Source organism: Triticum aestivum, chromosome 1B (genome assembly GCF_018294505.1).
Source record: "Triticum aestivum cultivar Chinese Spring chromosome 1B, IWGSC CS RefSeq v2.1, whole genome shotgun sequence".
NCBI classification, from domain to species: domain Eukaryota; kingdom Viridiplantae; phylum Streptophyta; class Magnoliopsida; order Poales; family Poaceae; genus Triticum; species Triticum aestivum.
Genome location: NC_057795.1, coordinates 518,166,288 through 518,188,676, shown reverse-complemented (window position 1 = coordinate 518,188,676; position 22,389 = coordinate 518,166,288). Strand labels below are relative to the sequence as shown.

General features: G+C 48.1%; 2 protein-coding genes across 3 annotated transcripts; one reads left to right on the top strand and one right to left on the bottom strand.

The window, feature by feature from the left end:
• Positions 1-318: 318 nt before the first annotated feature.
• Positions 319-3,634, top strand: LOC123135982 (heat shock 70 kDa protein 4). The gene is made up of 2 exons (XM_044555260.1): positions 319-684; positions 1,667-3,634. Exons 1-2 carry the CDS (start codon positions 474-476, stop codon positions 3,400-3,402), a joined length of 1,947 nt encoding a protein of 648 aa, XP_044411195.1. The 5' UTR covers positions 319-473; the 3' UTR covers positions 3,403-3,634.
• A 13,539-nt stretch (positions 3,635-17,173) lies between these two features.
• Positions 17,174-19,314, bottom strand: LOC123135971 (60S ribosomal protein L36-3). 2 transcript variants are annotated; one of them, XM_044555245.1, is made up of 4 exons: positions 19,266-19,314; positions 19,038-19,152; positions 18,197-18,396; positions 17,174-17,396 (listed from the first exon to the last, which is right to left on the bottom strand). In XM_044555245.1, the coding sequence occupies exons 2-4, from the start codon at positions 19,137-19,139 to the stop codon at positions 17,363-17,365; spliced, it is 336 nt and encodes a 111-aa protein (XP_044411180.1). In that variant the 5' UTR covers positions 19,140-19,152; positions 19,266-19,314; the 3' UTR covers positions 17,174-17,362. The 2 variants fall into 2 exon arrangements, with proteins under 2 accessions (XP_044411180.1, XP_044411186.1); XM_044555251.1 differs by having other exon boundaries at positions 19,272-19,293.
• Positions 19,315-22,389: the final 3,075 nt, after the last annotated feature.

The window sequence follows — 22,389 nt, the reverse complement described above, 5'->3', positions numbered from 1 at the left end:
GGGCAAGGCAGGCAGAAGGCTAGGACTAGGACGATGATGATAAAAAAAAACTGTAGAATCCTAAGTTTTTTCCTTCCGCGCGTGCTATCCACCCGACACGTGCTCCTCCCACCGTCTCTCCACAGTAGCCTACCATGCTCGTGCACATTGTAGAACCTACCAGCACCACCACCAGAAGCGCCCGCGCGTGGGCCACCCAACCCCGCACACTCCGGACCCTTCCAGAACCATCACCCCTCCCCCGATCCGACGGCCAGGATCGCACGCGCCGGAACATTCCAGACCCGGCCGCCTCCGCCATAAAACCCTCCCGTCGCCGGCCCTCCCTCCCCACTTCCGTTCGAAATCGAAATCAGAGAGAAGAGAGGCAAAGCAAATCGCACCAGGCGAAACACAGAGAGCGCCGCCGTTACCGTCTTCCGGCGAACCCCCAAAGCGAGCGAGCGATTCCAAGGAGAGGAGAGGAGGCGGAGATGGCCAAGGGCGAGGGGCCGGCGATCGGCATCGACCTCGGGACGACCTACTCCTGCGTCGGCGTGTGGCAGCATGACCGCGTCGAGATCATCGCCAACGACCAGGGCAACCGCACCACGCCCTCCTACGTCGCCTTCACCGACACCGAGCGCCTCATCGGCGACGCCGCCAAGAACCAGGTCGCCATGAACCCCACCAACACCGTCTTCGGTACGTGCCACCCTCCCTCCCTCCCTCTTGACCCGCTGTGTATCATGCATCGTCTGTTAGATGAGATCTCCGTGGTTGCGTGCGGTCCCTGTTCTGTTCTTACCCGCACGATGTGATATGATTTGTTCTGAATAGTCGGATGCGGCTGCTGTCGAATTCGTCATGCAGTGCCTTGTCTCTGAGATTAATTACAGATTTATTATTCCTTCATATCTGCATGTTTTATTCTCTGTTGTTTGGCATGCTGTAGTCCCTTGTATGTGAGATCTGTTCTATGTTAGATTGTCAAATTAGATCCTTAGGAATGGATGGCTTGAATTAAGTTGGGATCCTACCTTATGATTGAAAATACGCTATAGATCTAGTCTTATTTAAATTAGATGTAACTGCTGTCGAATCTGTGCTGCAGTCCCTTGTTTCTCTGATGTATCACAGAATTTATTGTTATTTTATTGGCATGGCTGCTCTTTGTTTTATACTGTTCGAAATGCTGTAATTTTTTTGTTCTGAAGGTACTCAGTTGTTTGTTTTGCATGGTTCAGTAGTGGATCCTTCAGAATGGAGGGATATAATTAAGTTGGGATGCTGTAGATGAAAATTAGTTCTACTGTAGAACTAGATTTTCAAGTTATACATCCTCCAGAAAAGGCTACTTGAATTATGTCGTCAGGCTACCTTAGGGTTTCGCTGTATCGTTACATCCTGAAATTAAATCGTTCAGAAGTTTCAGTTTGAATTATGTTCGCAACTCGCAAGCTACCTTAGGATTGAAATTATGCTTGTTAATTTTAAATTTCTGTTCTCGGTTATCCTTCTGGAACAGTCCCAGTCTGCAGTAGCTTACTGAATGCACCTCCTTGTTCTGAAGAAACAGCTTGCTTGGATTATTAATCTCTGTGGAATCTTGAAATGTTCTGCTTCATTTCAGTTCATTGCTGAACCATGCAACTCAAATGTTCTGTTCCTCTGTTTCCGGTTGCAGATGCGAAGCGGCTGATTGGCAGGAGGTTCTCTGATCCCTCCGTGCAGAGTGACATGAAGCTGTGGCCCTTCAAGGTCATCCCTGGCCCGGCAGACAAGCCCATGATCGTCGTCAACTACAAGGGCGAGGAGAAACAGTTCGCAGCGGAGGAGATCTCCTCCATGGTGCTCATCAAGATGAGGGAGATTGCTGAGGCCTTCCTCGGCAACTCTGTCAAGAACGCCGTGGTCACCGTCCCGGCCTACTTCAACGACTCCCAGCGCCAGGCCACCAAGGACGCCGGTGCTATCGCCGGGCTGAACGTGCTGCGCATCATCAACGAGCCCACTGCTGCTGCCATCGCCTATGGCCTTGACAAGAAGGCGACCAGCACTGGCGAGAAGAACGTCCTCATCTTTGACCTTGGTGGTGGCACCTTCGATGTGTCTCTGCTGACCATCGAGGAGGGCATCTTCGAGGTGAAGGCCACCGCCGGTGACACTCACCTGGGTGGAGAGGACTTCGACAACCGCATGGTGAACCACTTCGTCCAGGAGTTCAAGCGCAAGCACAAGAAGGACATCACCGGCAACCCCCGCGCTCTGCGTCGTCTCCGGACGGCGTGCGAACGTGCCAAGCGCACGCTGTCGTCGACGGCCCAGACCACCATCGAGATCGACTCGCTGTACGAGGGTGTGGACTTCTACACCACCATCACCCGGGCTCGCTTTGAGGAGCTCAACATGGACCTCTTCCGCAAGTGCATGGAGCCGGTGGAGAAGTGCCTCCGCGACGCCAAGATGGACAAGAGCACCGTGCACGACGTGGTGCTGGTCGGTGGCTCCACCCGTATCCCCAAGGTGCAGCAGTTGCTGCAGGACTTCTTCAACGGCAAGGAGCTGTGCAAGAGCATCAACCCTGACGAGGCAGTGGCGTATGGCGCCTCCGTCCAGGCCGCCATCCTGAGCGGCGAGGGCAACGAGAAGGTGCAGGACCTGCTGCTGCTCGATGTGACGCCGCTGTCCCTGGGTCTGGAGACCGCCGGCGGCGTCATGACGACGCTCATCCCGAGGAACACCACCATCCCCACCAAGAAGGAGCAGGTCTTCTCCACCTACTCGGACAACCAGCCGGGCGTCCTGATCCAGGTGTACGAGGGCGAGCGCGCCAGGACCAAGGACAACAACCTCCTGGGCAAGTTCGAGCTGTCGGGCATCCCGCCGGCTCCCCGCGGCGTGCCCCAGATCACGGTGTGCTTCGACATCGACGCCAACGGCATCCTGAACGTGTCGGCAGAGGACAAGACGACGGGGCAGAAGAACAAGATCACCATCACCAACGACAAGGGGCGGCTGAGCAAGGAGGAGATCGAGAAGATGGTGCAGGAGGCGGAGAGGTACAAGGCGGAGGACGAGGAGCACAAGAAGAAGGTGGACGCCAAGAACGCGCTGGAGAACTACGCCTACAACATGCGCAACACGGTCAAGGACGACAAGATCGCCTCGAAGCTCGGGGCGGACGACAAGAAGAAGGTGGAGGACGCGATCGAGGGCACCATCAGCTGGCTGGACGCCAACCAGCTCGCCGAGGCCGACGAGTTCGAGGACAAGATGAAGGAGCTGGAGGGCATCTGCAACCCCATCATCGCCAAGATGTACCAGGGCGCTGCGCCGGACATGGGCGGCGGCATGGGCATGGACGAGGACATGCCGGCCGGCGGCGGTGGCGCCGGCCCCAAGATCGAGGAGGTGGACTAAGCTTTTGTTGTTCCGTGGTGGTCTCCGGTCTGCGCGTTGCTTGATGGGTGTCCTTTCGATGCCGCTCGGTGGTGTCAGTCGTCTGTCGTCGTGTCATCTAGTAGCTGGAAGTAGTAGTAGTAGTGGTTCGTTGGAGTCGTTGGTCTGAAGGACATGATGGATCATGATGTTTGCTTGTTGTTTTGGAACCCTTGAAGCTTAGAGCTTCTCGTTTAAATTTGGTGCTTCCCTACTCTTGATCTTTTCTTACTCTGTTTTATTTTAGTTCATCTGTGGTTCTGCTCTGTTTTATTTATGTTCATCTCTGGTACATGATGACGCAGTAGGCAGCTGCTGGGCCATGGAGCTCTCGTCGGCATGGTGGAGTTTGCAGGACAGATTCACCATGGTTGAGGGTCAGTTTGGTTGGATACCTGGAAGAAAACTGCCTGGCCTGGAGCCTGCCTGGGACTAGCCTGGAGGTTGTTTGGATAGCATCCTGGGAAAGGAAACAGTAGCCTGGCCTGAAATATCATGGTCATTAGCCTGGTTGGAGCGCCAGGCAAGTTTGTTAGCCTCACGCAGGCGCAAGTATTCGGACGCCTGGCTCGTGCCTGGACATTAATTATACTGCATGCGGTACTGTTTGGTTGGCTCAAGAGTGAACATTTATTTATGAGTAGTTAACAGCCGGCCAGGCAGCGGACACACACCAAACGCCATACAGCCAGGCTAGCCTGGCCAGGCAATTTCTCTCAAATTTCCAGGCGCACGCCAGGCACTACTTTGACCCAGGCATGGAGCCTAGGTAACGAACCAAACTAGCCCTGAGTCTGCAACACACAATGTTAAATAGTGTCTTTTGGTGTTTTAAAAAAATAGTGTCTTTTGGCGGCTAGTCACCATGGTAAATAGTCGAATGTCTTTTGGTTGCCGCTCTCGTCGTTTAGCAGTAGGCAAATTTCGATCATGGTGTTTGCTTGCTTGTTTCGGTTTGGAAGCTTAGCAGCTTCTTGTATTATGACTTCGGTTCTCCCCTAATTGATATCTGTGCTCTAGACAGATCATGCCTTCATGGTGGCGATTGAGATGGATTCGTTGCCCATGTTTTTTGAGGGTCGAGAAATGGATACTCCAGACGGAGGAGTACAAGTGAGAGATACTAATGTTTTTTTAGGGGATCAGTAAGTGAGCCCTTGATATCTTGCCAATACCTGTGCTGCTGTTGTTTGTCTGCAGATTCTTGCATTGAATTGTGCCCTTGTTTCGCCTTTTGCCTGCATATGGTGGAGTGACAGAATTGCTATTGAATAATTTGCATTTCTTGTTGCCTTATGTCGAACAAGATTACTCATGCTAGTCGTTCTTGTAATAACTCCTCTTGTTTAGAGGGCAGAACTACGACCGGCTTGGGTCTGGTGCTTCAGAAGCGGCTCAACTACATTGAGTAATGCAAGTTTTACCCGCAGAAAGAAACTTGTTGGTTTGGTGACAAATTCACAAACGCATGTGACGTCTTTGTGTTCTTCGTCTCCACCTGCTACCCTTCAAACCAGTTATGCAAATGCAGCATGATTATCGCAATGGGGTACACTATATTCATCTTCACAATGGCGTATCAGGATGCAAATGGATAGATTGTTGGGCATTGTGGGACTTGCCCGCACCAACTAGTCCTTATGTGGGATTATGTCAACGTTCACTAGCGTTTGGGTAATATTTATGTGGTTAATATGGCGTCCACATATAACCATTTGTTACAGCGCTCTGTATTATACTCCGTCGGTTCTTCAGGAGGTGATGCGGCACCCTCAAGCCATCGAGATGCGTGAGGGGTGCTCCACATCGAGATACTTGAGCTTTAAATAGAATGGAGAGGGTTTATTCTTTATTTCTGGGCGGTATAAATGGTAGAGGGTTTATTCTTTATTTCTGGGCGGTATAAATGGTAGGGAATTTATGATTTCGTCGCAGAATTCTAAAATAAAGCAAATTTCTCTTTAGATACATCTCATTCTCATTATCCACTTTTCATCATTGTTCACATACCCTTGCTTTGGTACCAACCCTCGCCCCGCGCGCTCAACGTATAAGGCATTTTGGGCATACTGTGCTTAAAATATCCCATGCCGTATGCGGCGTGCCCATACAGGTATAGCCGAGCGCACGGCTTGAGCCGATACGGTCGGCTCGCATCTACCCCCTTCCGTCACGTGAAAAAAAAGGACCCACGACCTAGCGTTGATCACGCGGCCCATTCCAACATCGCCCTGTCTGGCCGATCGCCGCCCTTCCCCGCCGATCTAGCTGCGATCACGCTGCCAATTCCAACATCTCCCCGTCCGGCCGATCGCCGCCTTTCCCCGCCGTTCGGCGACCATTCTCCTTGTCTTCACCCGGGATCTGGCCGCTGTGGACGTTGTTGGAGTCGCCGCCGTACGCGATCTGGCCTCCGTGCAGGTCGTCGCGGTGACGTGGCCTACGCGGACGCCGTCGTCGTCCGCAACGGCGTGATCAACCTCTCCGGGAACGTCCTCGCCGTCCGCAGTGCTAGGTTTGTCATCTAAGCCGTCTAGTTTGTCAAAAAAAATTGTAGCTGCAAATAATTATCTGCAATCACTTGTTTGTTATGAACTATTCATCGGTATGCCTGTAGTACATTTAATTTGATTTTAAATTAATAGATCAATTTTTATTTTAAATGTTGCAGTGTTGGTAGTGAGGTCATTCAATGGATAAAGAAACTGAATTTACGGATGCGTTCTTGGAGACGAATGAGTGGTATGGTAGTGATAGTGTTGATCGTACGAATGGTAATGAAAGTAAAAATGATGATGATAGCAGCGATAATGAATCCTGGTCGTCGTACGATAATTTACCTGAGGAGGATTTTCAAAAGAAGGAGGAGGGTGCTGGTAGTGAAAACGTAAGTGACGTGTACATTCATTTCGTCGGACGAAGAACCATATGGGTATTTACATGTGCATATGATTTTTTATGTGCAGGAGGATATTGACGTCTGAAACGAGGAAAATCATGGTGTTGAATCTTTCACGGATAACATAAGTCAGGTTCGGTCCAAACTTTAGATGTCATACAATAATAAAAACTTGTTAATAACAACTTACACTTGCTTATGTTTAATATTGTAGGCTAACTTTGATGGTTGGAGTGGTGATGATGGCTATGAGCATGAGGATGCAACTAATATGGACATTGAGGAGGCTGAAATCCAGCAACATGCGTTGGAGACACAGTTGAAGGTTATGGGTATGAGCTTTGCATCACAATGGGAGGCTTACACGTTCTACAATAACTACGTCAAAGACCGTTGATTCAGTATCAGAAAAGATAAGGTGAAACGAGGAAAAGTTCTTTTAACCACAATTCGGTATAGGCGGTACATTTGCTCGAGGGCAGGAAAACGACTGAGTAAATTTTTAAACCCGAATGGCCGTACCCACAGGCTAAGACCTGAGACTCGTTGCGAGTGTGGCGCACATTTAGTTGTGAAGTTGGACAAAGGACGTGGAGTTTGATTCGTGGCAACTTTTATGGATGATCACAACCATTTGTTGGCTAGAGCAGATGAGGTGGTATTTCTGCGGTCACATAGAGTGATGGGAGATCACCAGATAGCTGAGATCTTGGCGACGAAAGGAGCTGGGATCAGAAAGCATATCATCGTCGACAACTTCATTAGCAGGTATGGTTCGTACGATAAGTGTGGGTTTCTGAGACGAGACGTCTACAACCTATGTTGCCGTGAAAAAATGAAGTTGATTGTGAAGGGTGATGCTAACACGGCAATCGGTATTATGAGGAGCGGAAAGGATAAGGATCCAGACTTCTTCTTTGAGTACGTGCTCGATAAGGAGGGCCGTTTAAAGAGCATGTTCTGGTGCGATGCACAGTCGCGGCGGGACTATTAGTTGTATGTGTTGGGGAACGTAGTAATTTCAAAAAAAATTCCTACGTGCACGCAAGATGATGGTGATGGCATAGCAACGAGAGGGGAGAGTGTTGTCCACGTACCCTCGTAGACCGTAAGCGGAAGCGTTACGACAACGCGGTTGATGTAGTCGTACGTCTTCACGATCCGACCGATCCAAGTACCGAACGTACGGCACCTCCGAGTTCAGCACACGTTCAGCTCGATGACGATCCCCATGCTCCGATCCAGCAAAGCTTTGGGGATGAGTTTCGTCAGCACGACGGCGTGGTGACGATGATGATGCTCTACCGGCGCAGGGCTTCGACTAAACTCCGCGACGATATGACCGAGGTGGAATATGGTGGAAGGGGGCACCGCACACGGCTAAGGAACGATCCGTAGATCAACTTGTGTGTCTATGGGGTGCCCCCCACCCCCGTATATAAACGAGCCAGGGGGAGGAGGCGTCCGGCCAAGGAGGGTGCGCCAAGGGGGGAGTCCTACTCCCACCAGGAGTAGGACTCCCTTCTTTCCTAGTTGGAATAGGAGAAGGGGGGAAAGAGGAGGAAGAGGGGAAGGAAAGGGGGGGCGCCGCCCCCCTTCCCTTGTCCTATTCGGACTAGGAAGGGGAGGGGCGCGCGGCCCCCTCCTGCCTCCTTCCCTCTTCTCCCTCGAGGCCCATGTAGGCCCAATAACCCCCCGGGGGGTTCCGGTAACCTCCCGGTACTCCGGTAAAATGCCGATTTCACCCGGAACGATTCCGATGTCCAAATATAGGCTTCCAATATATCGATCTTTATGTCTCGACCATTTCGAGACTCCTCGTTACATCCGTGATCACATCCGGGACTTCGAACAAACTTCGGTACATCAAAACTTATAAACTCATAATAAAACTGTCATCGTAACGTTAAGCGTGCGGACCCTACGAGTTCGAGAACTATGTAGACATGACTTAGAACTATTCTCGGTCAATAACCAATAGCGGAACCTGGATGCCCATATTGGTTCCTACATATTCTACGAAGATCTTTATCGGTCAAACCGCATAACAACATACGTTGTTCCCTTTGTCATCGGTATGTTACTTGCCCGAGATTTGATCGTCGGTATCCAATACCTAGTTCAATCTCGTTACCGGCAAGTCTCTTTACTCGTTCCGTAATGCATCATCCCGTAACCAACTCATTTGGTCACATTGCTTGCAAGGCTTATAATGATGTGCTTTACCGAGAGGGCCTAGAGATACCTCTCCGACAATCGGAGTGACAAAACCTAATCTCGAAATACGCCAACTCAACATGTACCTTCGGAGACACCTGTAGTACTCCTTTTATAATCACCCAGTTACGTTGTGACGTTTGGTAGTACCCAAAGTGTTCCTCCGGTAAACAGGAGTTGCATAATTCTCATAGTTACAGGAACATGTATAAGTCATGAAGAAAGCAATAGCAGTATACTAAACGATCAAGTGCTAGGCTAACGGAATGGGTCATGTCAATCACATCATTCTTCTAATGATGTGATCCCATTAATCAAATGACAACACATGTCTATGGTTAGGAAATATAACCATCTTTGATTAATGAGCTATTCAAGTAGAGGCATACTAGTGACTATATGTTTGTCTATGTATTCACACATGTATCATGTTTCCGGTTAATACAATTCTAGCATGAATAATAAACATTTATCATGATATGAGGAAATAAATAATAACTTTATTATTGCCTCTAGGGCATATTTCCTTCAGTCTCCCACTTGCACTAGAGTCAATAATCTAGATTACATAGTAATGATTCTAACACCCATGGAGTCTTGGTGTTGATCATGTTTTGCTCGTGAGAGAGGCTTAGTTAACGGGTCTGCAACATTCAGATCCGTATGTATTTTGCAAATCTCTATGTCTCCCACTTGGACTTGGTCCCGAATGGAATTGAAGCGTCTCTTGATGTGCTTGGTCCTCTTGTGAAATCTGGATTCCTTTGCCAAAGCAATTGCACCAGTATTGTCACAGAAAATCTTCATTGGTCCCGATGCACTAGGTATGACACCTAGATCGGAAATGAACTCCTTCATCCAGACTCCTTCATTTGCTGCTTCAGAAGCAGCTATGTACTCCGCTTCACATGTAGATCCCGCCACGACGCTTTGTTTAGAACTGCACCAACTTACAGCTCCATCGTTTAATAAAAACACGTATCCGGTTTGCGATTTAGAATCGTCCGGATCAGTGTCAAAGCTTGCATCAACGTAACCATTTACGACTAGCTCTTTGTCACCTCCATATAGGAGAAACATATCCTTAGTCCTTTTCAGGTATTTTAGGATGTTCTTGACCGCTGTCCAGTGATCCACTCCTGGATTACTTTGGTACCTTCCTGCCAAGCTTATTGCTAAGCATACGTCAGGTCTGGTACACAACATTGCATACATGATAGAGCCTATGGCTGAAGCATAGGGAACATCTTTCATTTTCTCTCTATCTTCTGCTGTGGTCGGGCATTGAGTTTGACTCAACTTCACACCTTGTAGCACATGCAAGAAACCTTTCTTTGCCTGGTCCATTTTGAACTTTTTCAAAATTTTGTCAAGGTATGTGCTTTGTGAAAGTCCTATTAAGCGTCTTGATCTATCTCTATAGATCTTGATGCCCAATATGTAAGCATCTTCACTGAGGTCTTTCATTGAAAAACTTTTATTCAAGTATCCCTTTATGCTATCCAGAAATTCTATATCATTTCCAATTAATAATATGTCATCTACATATAAAATCAGAAATGCTACAGAGCTCCCACTCACTTTCTTGTAAATACAGGCTTCTCCAAAAGTCTGTATAAAACCATATGCTTTGATCACACTATCAAAACGTTTATTCCAACTCCGAGATGCTTGCACCAGTCCATGAATGGATCGCTGGAGCTTGCACACTTTGTTAGCACCTTTTGGATCAACAAAACCTTCTGGTTGCATCATATACAACTCTTCTTCCAGAAATCCATTCAAGAATGCAGTTTTGACATCCATTTGCCAAAATTCATAATCATGAAATGCAGCAATAGCTAACATGATTCGGACAGACTTAAGCATTGCTACGGGTGAGAAAGTCTCATCGTAGTCAACCCCTTGAACTTGTCGAAAACCTTTCGCAACAAGTCGAGCTTTATAGACAGTTACATTACCATCAGTGTCAGTCTTCTTCTTAAAGATCCATTTATTCTCAATGGCTTGCCGATCATCGGGCAAGTCAACCAAACTCCATACTTTGTTTTCATACATGGATCCCATCTCAGATTTCATGGCCTCTAGCCATTTTGCGGAATCTAGGCTCATCATCGCTTCCTCATAGTTCGTAGGTTCATCATGGTCAAGTAACATGACTTCTAGAATAGGATTACCGTACCACTCTGGTGCGGATCTTACTCTGGTAGACCTACGAGGTTCAGTAGAAACTTGATCTGAAGTTTCATGATCAATATCATTAGCTTCCTCACTAGTTGGTGTAGTTGTCACAGGAACCAGTTCTTGTGATGAACTACTTTCCAACAAGGGAGTAGATACAATTATCTCATCAAATTCTACTTTCCTCCCACTCACTTCTTTCGAGAGAAACTCCTTCTCTAGAAAGGATCCGATTTTAGCAACGAAAATCTTGCCCTCAGATCTGTGATAGAAGGTGTACCCAATAGTCTCTTTTGGGTATCCTATGAAGACACATTTCTCCGATTTGGGTTCGAGCTTATCTGGTTGAAGTTTCTTCACATAAGCATCGCAGCCCCAAACTTTAAGAAACGACAACTTTGGTTTCTTGCCAAACCACAATTCATAAGGCGTCGTCTCAACGGATTTTGATGGTGCCCTATTTAACGTGAATGCGGCCGTCTCTAAAGCATAACCCCAAAACGATAGCGGTAAATCAGTAAGAGACATCATAGATCGCACCATATCTAGTAAAGTACGATTACGACGTTCAGACACACCATTTCGTTGTGGTGTTCCGGGTGGCGTGAGTTGCAAAACTATTCCGCATTGTTTCAAGTGTAGACCAAACTCGTAACTCAAATATTCTCCTCCACGATCAGATCGTAGAAACTTTAGTTTCTTGTTACGATGATTTTCCACTTCACTCTGAAATTCTTTGAACTTTTCAAATGTTTCAGACTTGTGTTTCATTAAGTAGATATACCCATATCTGCTCAAATCATCTGTGAAGGTGAGAAAATAACGATACCCGCCGCGAGCCTCAACATTCATTGGACCACAAACATCAGTATGTATGATCTCCAACAAATCAGTTGCTCGCTCCATAGTTCCGGAGAACGGCGTTTTAGTCATCTTGCCCATGAGGCACGGTTCGCAAGTACCAAGTGATTCATAATCAAGTGATTCCAAAAGCCCATCAGTATGGAGTTTCTTCATGCGCTTTACACCGATATGACCTAAACGGCAGTGCCACAAATAAGTTGCACTATCGTTATCAACTCTGCATCTTTTGGTTTCAACACTATGAATATGTGTATCACTACTATCGAGATTCAATAAAAATAGACCACTCTTCAAGGGTGCATGACCATAAAAGATATTACTCATATAAATAGAACAACCATTATTCTCTGATTTAAATGAATAACCGTCTCGCATTAAACAAGATCCAGATATAATGTTCATGCTCAACGCTGGCACCAAATAACAATTATTTAGGTCTAATACTAATCCCGATGGTAGATGTAGAGGTAGCGTGCCTCATGGGTCTTCTTCCCCATTGAACCTTATCTCTTGAGTTCGTGTTCTTCCCCCATTGTTGACCTTCTTCGAGCTTGCTAACTCTCAATTCCTCCAATGATTCTTGCTAGTTCTTGAGGGAAAAGAGAGAGGAGATATAGATCCACGTTTCCACCAATCACTTTCACCTCTAAGTGAGGAGAACCCCTTAGATCTAGATCTTGGAGTTCTTCGTGTTCTTCTTTCGTTCTTCCTCTCATTTCCTCCCTAGCATTAGTTGCTTTGGTGGGATTTGAGAGAGAAGGACTTGGTCACTCCGTGTGCCCTTGCCATTGTATTTGGTGCATCGGTTTGAGTTCTCCATGTGATACGTGGAAGTTACAAGTTGAGAAGCTTATTACTCTTGGGGTGCTTGGTACCCTTGAGCTTGTTACTCTTGGGTGTTTGGACACCCTAGAGCTTGTTCCTCTTGGGTGCCTTGGCGCCCTAGACGATTGGAGTTGTTCGGAGCTCAATCATTGTGGTGTAAAGCTCTAGGAAGCGTTGGGGTCTCCAATTAGGTTGTGGAGATCGCCCCGAGCAATTTGACGGGTACCGGCGACCAGCCCCAAGGGTTGCCAAAGTGTACGGGTTCGGTGACCGCCCTCAAGGGTCCCTTAGTTGAATCACGGCATCTTGCATTGTGCGAGGGCGTGAGGAGATTACGGTGGCCCTAGTGGCTTCTTGGGGAGCATTGTGCCGCCACACCGCTCCAAACGGAGATTAGCATCCGCGAGGGTGTGAACTTCGGGATACATCGTCGTCTCCGCGTGCCTCGGTTATCTCTTACCCGAGCCCTTTACTTATGCACTTTACTTTGTGATAGCCATATTGTTCTTTGTCATATATCTTGCTATCACATAGTTACTTATCTTGCTTAGCATAAGTTGTTGGTGCACATAGGTGAGCCTAGTTGTTGTAGGTTTTGTTCTTGACAAATTAACCGCTAGGTTTATTCCGCATTTGTTCAAGCCTAAACCGTAATTATTTTAAAGCGCCTATTCACCCCCCCCCCTCTAGGCGACATCCACGGTCTTTCACTCGGCCCGCGCCCCGGCTCCCATGCGCACACCTACCCGATGTACCAGCCTGCACCGCCTCCTCCGTCCTACCCGCTCCAACCACCGTCATGGGAGCACCTTGCCATGCTCAACACCGCCTACAGCAACTCCGGCTTCCCCACCACTCCCGGCACCGAGTGGTTCCTCGACAGCAGCGCCTCTTCCCATGTGACAGGAAGTCAAGGTAACCCCACCATGTCAAGTTCTTCGTTAAAGCATGTACCTTGCAGCATTCTTGTTGGCAATGGTCACTCTCTTCCCGTCACTGCCACTGGATCCACCATCCTCCCCCCTCATGATTTTAAACTTACCGATATTCTTGTCTCCCCCAATGTCATCACTAGTCTTATTTCTGTCCGCAAGTTTACTAAGGATAACTCTTGCTCCATTGAATTTTACCCGTGTGGTTTTCTTGTGAAGGATCTACGCACTCGGAAAGTTCTCATGATCTCCGCTAGCACCGGCGACCTCTACCCCTTCATCGGCAATAATCCGGCACAGGCGGCCTCTTTCTTCACCACTTCCTCGGCATTGTGGCACCACAGACTTGGACATCCAAGTGCTCACACTCTCTCCACATTATCTCGCGACTTTCTTAGTGTTTGTAATAATGAGTCGCACTCTGTATGTAGTGCATGTCAACTAGGACGCCAACCATGTCTCCCTTTTCCTTCCTCTACTAGAAAAACTTGTGCTCCCTTTCAATTAATTCATTGTGATTTGTGGACCTCTCCGGTTGTAAGCTTCTCTGGATATCAATACTACCTCATTGTGTTGGATGATTACACACATTATTCGTGGTCCTTTCCTATGCGCCACAAGTCCGAAACCTCCACCATTCTCAAACGCTTCTTCACATACGTTAACACACAATTTCACGTCATAATCCACAGCATGCAATGTGACAACGGTGGTGAGTTTATCAACTCTTCCTTCCGCTCATTCTTCTCTTCCAATGGTGTTGTCTATCACTTTTCTTGCCCCCACACCTCCCACCAAAACGGTAAAGCCGAACGACTCATTCGCACAACCAACGATATCGTTCGCATGCTTTTACTCCAAGCCAACCTCACTCCCCCGTTCTGGGTCAAGGCCCTCCACATGCCACGTACTTGCTAAACCGTCGCCCCTCTCGCGCCATTGCACCTCACACGCCATACTACCTTCTCCATGGTACACACCCCGACCATTCACACTTACGGGTTTTTGGGTGCTTATGTTTCCCAAATTTATATGCCACCACCGACCATAAACTTGCTCCTCGCTCCTCCCGCTGCATTTTCCTCGGATACCCTCTCGAGCACAAAGGCTATCGGTACTACGACCTCACCACTCGCCGCGTCATCGTGTCCCGCCATGTCACGTTTGATGACGACGTGTTTCCGTACACGCCCACACCGCCTTGGCACACCAACCCCACGACCACAGAAAATCCCCATGCAAACCCGCCCCACCCGGATCTCTTGGATCGCACGCACCTGCCTCCACCTACCTCGGACGGGGCCTACCTCCACCACCTGCGACTCGGCCGCCCAATCCCGCAACACCCTCTTCCACCCACCCCGCCACGTGCTCGCCCACCCCTGGCTCACCCCCCCACTCGTTGCCGGTCCGCCTCGTCTAGCGCGCCTGTCTCCCCAACCATCCCCCGATCTACCTCGCGATTTGTTCCCACCAGCCCGCCTGCCACTGCATCCGCCTCGCATCCCACGCTCCCCTGCAGCTGCGTCCTCTGCACCTATCCCCACAGAATCTGCCTTGCTCTCCGCCCCATCCACTCTACCTGTGCCACGCCTCCCTCGCCACGTTGTTTCGGTTCAGCCACCCAACAATGCACACAGGATGTCCACATGCGCTAAAACTAGTTATCTCATGCCCAAGTGCTTATTTCTTGCTGCTGCTTCCTTCGACACCATTTCTCCCATCGCACCCACCTACAAATCAGCCCTCAAAGACCCCCATTGGCACCAGGCAATGCTCGATGAATATAATGCTTTAATGAACAACTTTACTTGGTCGTTGGTGCCTAAACCTGCAGGTGTCAATATTGTCATGGGAAAATGGATTTTTCGGCACAAATTCAACCCGGACGGTTCTCTCGCTCGCTACAAAGCTCGGTGGGCCGTACGTGGCTTTACTCAACAAGAGGGTGTGGATTATGGTGAAACTTTCAGCCCCGTGGTCAAACCAGCAACTATCTGTGTGGTACTCAGCATTGCTACTTCTCGCTCATGGCCTATTCACCGGCTCGATGTCAACAATGCATTTATTCATGGGGATCTCAATGAGACAGTGTACTGCAGCCAACCTTCGGGGTTCGTGGACAGCTCCAAACCAGATCATGTTTGCCTCCTTCGCAAGTCTCTCTACGGCCTTAAGCAAGCCCCCAGGACTTGATTTCTCCGGTTTCAGGCATTTCTTCTTCACTTGGGATTTCGGGCATCAAAGAGTGATTCCTCTCTCTTCATCATGCACCATGGTAACTCCATTGCTTACTTGCTCGTTTACGTTGATGATATCATACTTACGGCTAGCTCTTCTTCCACCCTCATATATATCATCAACTCTCTCAAGTCCGAGTTCTCCATGACTGACTTGGGTGCTCTACATCACTTCTTGGGCACCAATGTCACCACCAACTCCTCTGGCCTATTCTTGTGCCAACAGCAGTACACCCTAGAGATTCTCGAGCGCGCCAAGATGCTCAACTGCAAGCCCGTTTCCACACCCATTGACACGAGCTCCAAGCTATCCTCTCACACTGGCGCCCTCCTCTCCAACCCTACACATTACCGTAGCCTTGCTGGTGCACTCCAATATCTCACTCTTACACGCCCAGACATTGCCTATGTCGTTCAACAAGTGTGCCTCTTCATGCATGCCCCTCAGGATACGCACATGCAACTTGTCAAACGGCTTTTGCGCTACATCAAAGGCACGTCTCATTACGGTCTTCATCTCTACAAATCCCCCTCTATGGATCTTCTTGCTTACACCGATGCCGACTGGGCAGGTTGCCCGAACACCCGCAGGTCCACTTTCGGGTTTTGTGTGTTCCTTGGTGTCAATCTTATTTCCTGGTCTTCAAAGAGGCAACCTACCATCTCGCGTTCAAGTGCCGAAGCTGAGTACAGGGGCATTGCAAACTGTGTGGCTGAGTCCTGCTGGTTACGCCAACTTCTCCAGGAGCTCAAACTCCCTCCGGCTCGTGCCACTCTCATCTACTGTGACAATGTCAGTGCTTTTTATCTCGCCAGCAACCCAGTTCAGCATCAACGAACCAAGCACATGGCTCTGGGGGAAGCTCGCGTTCTACATGTTCCATCCAGCTCTCAGTATGCTGACATTTTCACGACAGGGTTGCCGTCTCCTGTCTTCAAGATTTTCGCGGGTGCTCCACTCTCCCTACATATTCTCTGTACTCTGTAACAGTTATCATCAATCAAGGAAATATTGTTTCCAACTATCAGGTCCGTTGTTCCTTCTCTCGGCATGTCTGCAAGAGATTTTTCGCTGCCGTCGATCCACGGCTGCGCCTCCTGATCAGATGCTCTTGAACTGGTGCGCATCTTCTAACTTGCTCACGGCTTGGCTATGGATGCAGACTATCCACGGAGACGCGCGGCCAGGCCCCGTGCTGCCGCTATTGGGATCAACAACATTATACCAGAGTCCCCAGAGTTGAGCTAATGTCAATTGGGCTGAGCACCCCAACGTCTCCATGCGTATTTATGATGACTATTCTACACATTCGCGGAAAATAAATGGCAAAAAGGACAACCAAATCATCTGGCTTATGTCCATGCTGACACAGTAAAATAGTTAATCCCTCCGTTCCAACATAATTAGTACAAAGTTGGGTCATCTATTTTGGAACGGAGGGAGTATATATTATGCCAGGCGAATTGCTAGCATAGCAAGATGTTAAAATTTCATATTCAAGGAGCCTACATCACAGAAATTAGGCACATATATGCCACCAATTGTAAAGCCACTTGCATATGAATGGCAGATGGAATCGAACTGACAGGTCATAGAAGCAAACTCAGAAATAGGAGCAAACGATGCATTGCAAGTTAGATCAAAAATCTCACAAGACAGGAGGTTCAACATAGCATAATGTTTAGCTGGCGGATAACAGTTTCAAGTCTAGTTGGTTCTAGATGCAGTAAAAACTGGACACCAGAACAGAAGATTGCCATCAACTTCATGAGCTTGGGATGCTCTATTTCTTCTTCTCGGTTCCAGTTCCAGCAGATCTGTAGCACATCACAGCAGAAAATTAGTTATTATCCCTGAAAGTAGTTATTATCCAGAAAAAATTAAGCACAAAGTGTAAACCAAAACATGCAATCCATGATGATGTGTTTGAAATGATACAGTAACAGATGTGCGTCTCATGGCAATTCCCAAAGTGTAACTGCAGCAACGCTGCTATCAAGGGCGATGGAATATGAGACTGCCATCAGGTGGAGGAAACCCAAGGGGAACCTCAACACCGGAAGGCTCACTTTGTGATGTTTGCTTAGGAATATACAAACATAGAATGTTTGCTCCACATAAAGCAAGAAGACTCGGATGTCCCCCCATCACACAGAAGACAGTTTTTTATACAGAGAAAGGCACAATTGTGTAGACTAAAACATGTTAGGAAGAAGAGATGTGTGTCTCATGGCAATTCCCAAAGTTTAAATGCAGCAACGCTGCTATCAAGGGCGATGGAATACGAGACTGCCATCCAGTGGAGGAAACCCTAGGGGAACCTCAACACCAGAAGGCTCACTTTGTGACGTTTGCTTAGGAATATACAAACATGCAAGGTTTGCTCCACCACAAAGCTAGAAGACTCGGATGTCTTCCCATCACATTGTATACAGTCCACATAATTATTAACATAATCAAGTTTGAGGTTGCCATAAAGAACTGAAAATTAATCATATATGAACTATCACTGGCTAAAGTACTGGTTTCACTGAGAGTAACAAAGATAGCGATAAATACTGCAAGTAAGCTCAGGACATGTAACAAAAAATTCAGAGTGAAGCAACATTTTACACACCTCATCTTCCTGAGGACACTGGACATCTCCTCTCTCTTCTTCTTCGCCCTCTTGTGGGTACCCAACTTTCGCTTCGCCACCTTCAGGGCACGCTTGTCCTTGCCAACCTTGAGAAGCTCAGTGATACGCTTCTCATACGGAGCAAACCCAGCTACCTCCCTGATCAAGTTCCTGACGAAATGCACCCTCTTGGTACCTTTCTGCAAACCAACATGGTAACCAGACAGAACAATGAGAATGAAGAACTTAAGCAGGAATTAAACATCACAATAATATGAATTCTTCCTACTACAAAGGATCTATTGCACTTGGGAATGAAGTAATGGTCACAAATTCAATAAATTCAGAATCTAAACTGAGTTTTGTCTTCCAAATAAACTAGAACGCCTCAAATCCAGTCTGCTAAGAGCATTTATTTACCTACACTACATAGTCAAAGAAATTTCTAAGATAGCCAAAAATCTGATGTGCATGGCCATTTCATATGTATATCTTCAAATGACCAGCTGAGCAAACCGAGATGATCATTATTAGCAAGACAAAATATTACACGGATTAACCAACTAGCTTTCCTGAATCACTCAACCAAACACCAACGGGAAGACACAAACTTCCACCAATAGAAATGGCAGCATGCTTTAGATCCACCAAAACCAGCAACGGGAAGACTCGCCGTTGGCCCATGGCGAAGCAAGCAAGCTACCACATCACATAATCTACCACCAAGGAATCGAGCCTAACGCATAAACCCGCACAGATCAACAGAACGGCAGAAGAACAACAGCACCCGCGTGATCTGTATGCAAGATATGTCTCGGATGTAGGAGTGGAAGAACCTTACCCCCTTGCGGTCGGACGGGCGCGGCGGCAGCTCGCGCTTGGTGACGACGTGGCCCTTGTTGATGCCCACGAAGAGGCCCGACTTGGGCTGCGACGGAGCCATGGGCGAACCTTTCCTGCACAGCCAGGAGAAGCCACGACCCACGTTAGCGACGGGGAGAAGCGAGGCGGGGAACGGAGGAGAGGGTTTGGATCCGCGGCTGCGGCGGCGGCGCGTGGGGGAGCTTACCTTTACCTGGGAGAAGTGAAGCGGCTGCGTCTAAAGAGGAACCCTAGGGCGAGGGGGCAAATATATAGGACGCGCCGATGCGGCTTCGCGGCTGGTTGGTGTGGGCCGGGTTATGCCTAGGCTGGGCTTCATTGTGGATCTGCCATTCTATTTATTTTTTTGCGGGGTGGATCTGCCATTTTATTTTTTTTATCTTTTTGGGCCGACGTAATCTGTGGGCGGACTAATAAGGAGCGGGCTTGTTTGCTGCGAAATGTGAAGAGCGCTGGTTCGCTTCGGACAGTACTAGACCATGATGCCGCGCTTTGTTGCGCCCGTTCATGTTTGATAAATTATCTATTTTTATTCTACTTACCCTCTCGTTTAGGGTTTACCTACTCCGGCGGCGGCGACGCCGGCGTTGAGTCTTCGTCCCCTGCCTCCTTCGTGATAGCCGATGACGTCCGCACGGGCTCCCCGGCCTTGGCGTTATGTTTTCGATGGCTTTTTACGAGGGTGTCAAGGGTTTTATTCTCGGTCCAGATGGGATCGGCTGCTGCGGATCACCATGGCTGGAGGAGCGAGTTCAGCTCCTGGAGCAGGAAAGAGATACTTGGCAGCCACGACTCGTCGGCCGGACGTGCAAAAAGAGGCACTGGATGGAGGTGAGGCTGCATGCAAGGTGGATCTGTTTTGGTACTTGCTGGAATTTTTGTATCCCGGAGATGGAGATCCTGGTGGAACAAGTGGTGTGGCCTCCCCCTCCAAATCAACCACCTCTGAAGCTATATCGGCGGCCTCCCTTGAGGAGGACCGCCGGGTCCAATGAGTATTATGAGCTGGAACTGTCGCGGGATTGGCAACGACGCGACAGTTCGAGAGCTACGCACGCTTGTGCAACGGTTTGCCCCCTCAGTGCTTTGCCTTCAAGAAACTCAAGTTGGAGGGTTGAGGGCTAGGAATCTAGCTCATTCTTTTGGTTTCAATAGAAGTTATACTGTAGGTAGTAGAGGAAGAAGTGGTGGTTTGGCAATGTACTGGAATGATAATTTAAATCTAGAGCTTATTCATTTTTCACAGTATCACATTGACATGATAGTTAAGAAAGATGAGGAACAACCATGGCGGATAACCTGCATTTATGGTGAAGCAAATGTCAATGAACGACAGAAGACTTGGGACCTGCTGAGGTTCCTCCGAAGTGAATCCAACCTGCCCTGGGTATGCATTGGCGACTTCAACGAAGTACTATCGGCAGACGAACATTTTGGAGTTGGCGAAAGAAATCCGAGGCAGATGACGGGATTCAGGGAAGCTGTTGATGTCGCTGGTCTATGCGACTTGGGTTTTATTGGTCCTTCATGGACTTTTGAAAAGAAAGTGAGGGGCGGGTCCTATACACGGGTACGCCTTGACCGTGCCCTTGCAACGACCGACTGGTGGCTGCGTTTCAATTCAGCAAGTGTCCGGCATCTCACGACTGCCCGGTCAGACCATAGCCCAATTCTCTTGCAGCTAACTGAACCTACCCAGCAGAGAAGAGCACAAGAGAAGCACTTCAGATATGAACTGATGTGGGAGACGCATGAAGCTTTTACCCCTTTTATTACAGAGGCGTGGTGCTCAGGTCAACCATCCAGTTCTATGCTTGCGTTGGGTAATAAATTAAACAGGATCTCGGGGGAGTTATTGGGCTGGAACAGCAGCGTGTTCGGTCAGGTAAAAAAGGAGATAAATAGACTACAAACTGAACTGGAAAGGCTTCGTTCGATACCAGATCGAGTGGGACCTTCAGAGGCAGAAGTCAATATTACTCAGAAGCTCACAGAATGGTACCATCGTGAGGAGATCATGCAAAAACAGCGTTCACGCATCCAGTGGCTTTCGGCGGGAGATAGTAATACCCGATTTTTTCAGCAGAAAGCGAGCAAAAGGAGAAAAAAGAACCGGATAGAACGGCTCCAGTTGCCTGATGGGTCTCTTTGTGAGGATGTCGAACAGTTAAAGGTCCACTCTGTGAATTTCTATAAGGCATTGTATACTTCTGAACGTACAATGGGTATGGAGAGAGTGCTTTCCTGTGTCCCAAGGAAAGTAACACCAGAGATGAACCTATCACTAAACGCACCGTATAAAGCGGAGGAAGTCAAGTTGGCATTGTTCCAAATGTTTCCGACCAAGGCGCCAGGACCTGACGGCTTTCCAGCACATTTTTTTCAGCGTCATTGGGACATATGTGGGGAAGAAGTGACTAAGGCAGTATTGAATATTTTAAACGGAGTTGAAGAAATTGGTGAGGCTAACCAAACTTTACTTGTTCTCATTCCCAAAGTTTCAGATGCATCATCTCTCACCCAATTTAGGCCAATTAGTTTGTGCAATGTTATTCTCAAAATTGTTTCTAAAGTGCAAGCAAATAGGCTAAAGCGGATACTCCCAGAGATAATCTCTGAAGAGCAGTCTGCGTTCGTGCCAGGGAGGCTCATCACAGACAATATTATAACTGCATATGAGTGTTTGCATTTTATGAAGAAGAAGCGAGGCAGGAGCTCGCAATTTTGCGCCTTGAAACTAGACATGATGAAAGCTTACGATAGGGTGGAATGGGACTATCTCAAGGCCATAATGTTGAAGTTGGGTTTTAGCGACAGGTGGGTCGCTTCCATAATGAAAGTGGTGACATCAGTAACTTTTTCGGTGTTGTTCAATGGGGAGAGGACGGAGGTCTTTAAACCGTCTAGGGGGATTCGTCAAGGAGACCCCATCTCCCCATATTTGTTTTTGCTAGCAGCTGAAGGTCTCTCTTGCCTTCTAAGGAGCAGGGGGAACTCGGAAAACCTATCGGGCATCCTTGTGGCGCCCACAGCACCCCCGGTCAATCATCTTTTATTTGCAGACGACAGCCTGTTATTCGCAAAAGCAAGCACCGAAGGAGCAACGTCAATTAAAGAAGTGGTAGAGATCTATTGTCAGGCCTCGGGACAACGAATTAACTTTGCAAAAAGTTCTATTCACTTCAGCAAGGGATGTCCAAACACTATCAGAGAAAGTATCAAGGTAATCTTGGATGTTCCTAATGAAAGTTTGAATGAGCGATATTTGGGTATGCCCTCGGATGTTGGAAGAAGCAAGAATGGTACGTTTA

Coding starts and splice junctions, on each gene's coding strand:
- LOC123135971 (XM_044555245.1), bottom strand. CDS start 19,139: ATGGCTCCGTCGCAGCCCAAGTCGGGCCTCTTCGTGGGCATCAACAAG. Junction 18,397..19,037: donor GCCCGTCCGACCGCAAGGGG/GTAAGGTTCTTC, acceptor GTTGGTTTGCAG/AAAGGTACCAAGAGGGTGCA. Junction 17,397..18,196: donor AGTGTCCTCAGGAAGATGAG/GTGTGTAAAATG, acceptor GATGTGCTACAG/ATCTGCTGGAACTGGAACCG.
- LOC123135982 (XM_044555260.1), top strand. CDS start 474: ATGGCCAAGGGCGAGGGGCCGGCGATCGGCATCGACCTCGGGACGACC. Junction 685..1,666: donor CCCCACCAACACCGTCTTCG/GTACGTGCCACC, acceptor TTCCGGTTGCAG/ATGCGAAGCGGCTGATTGGC.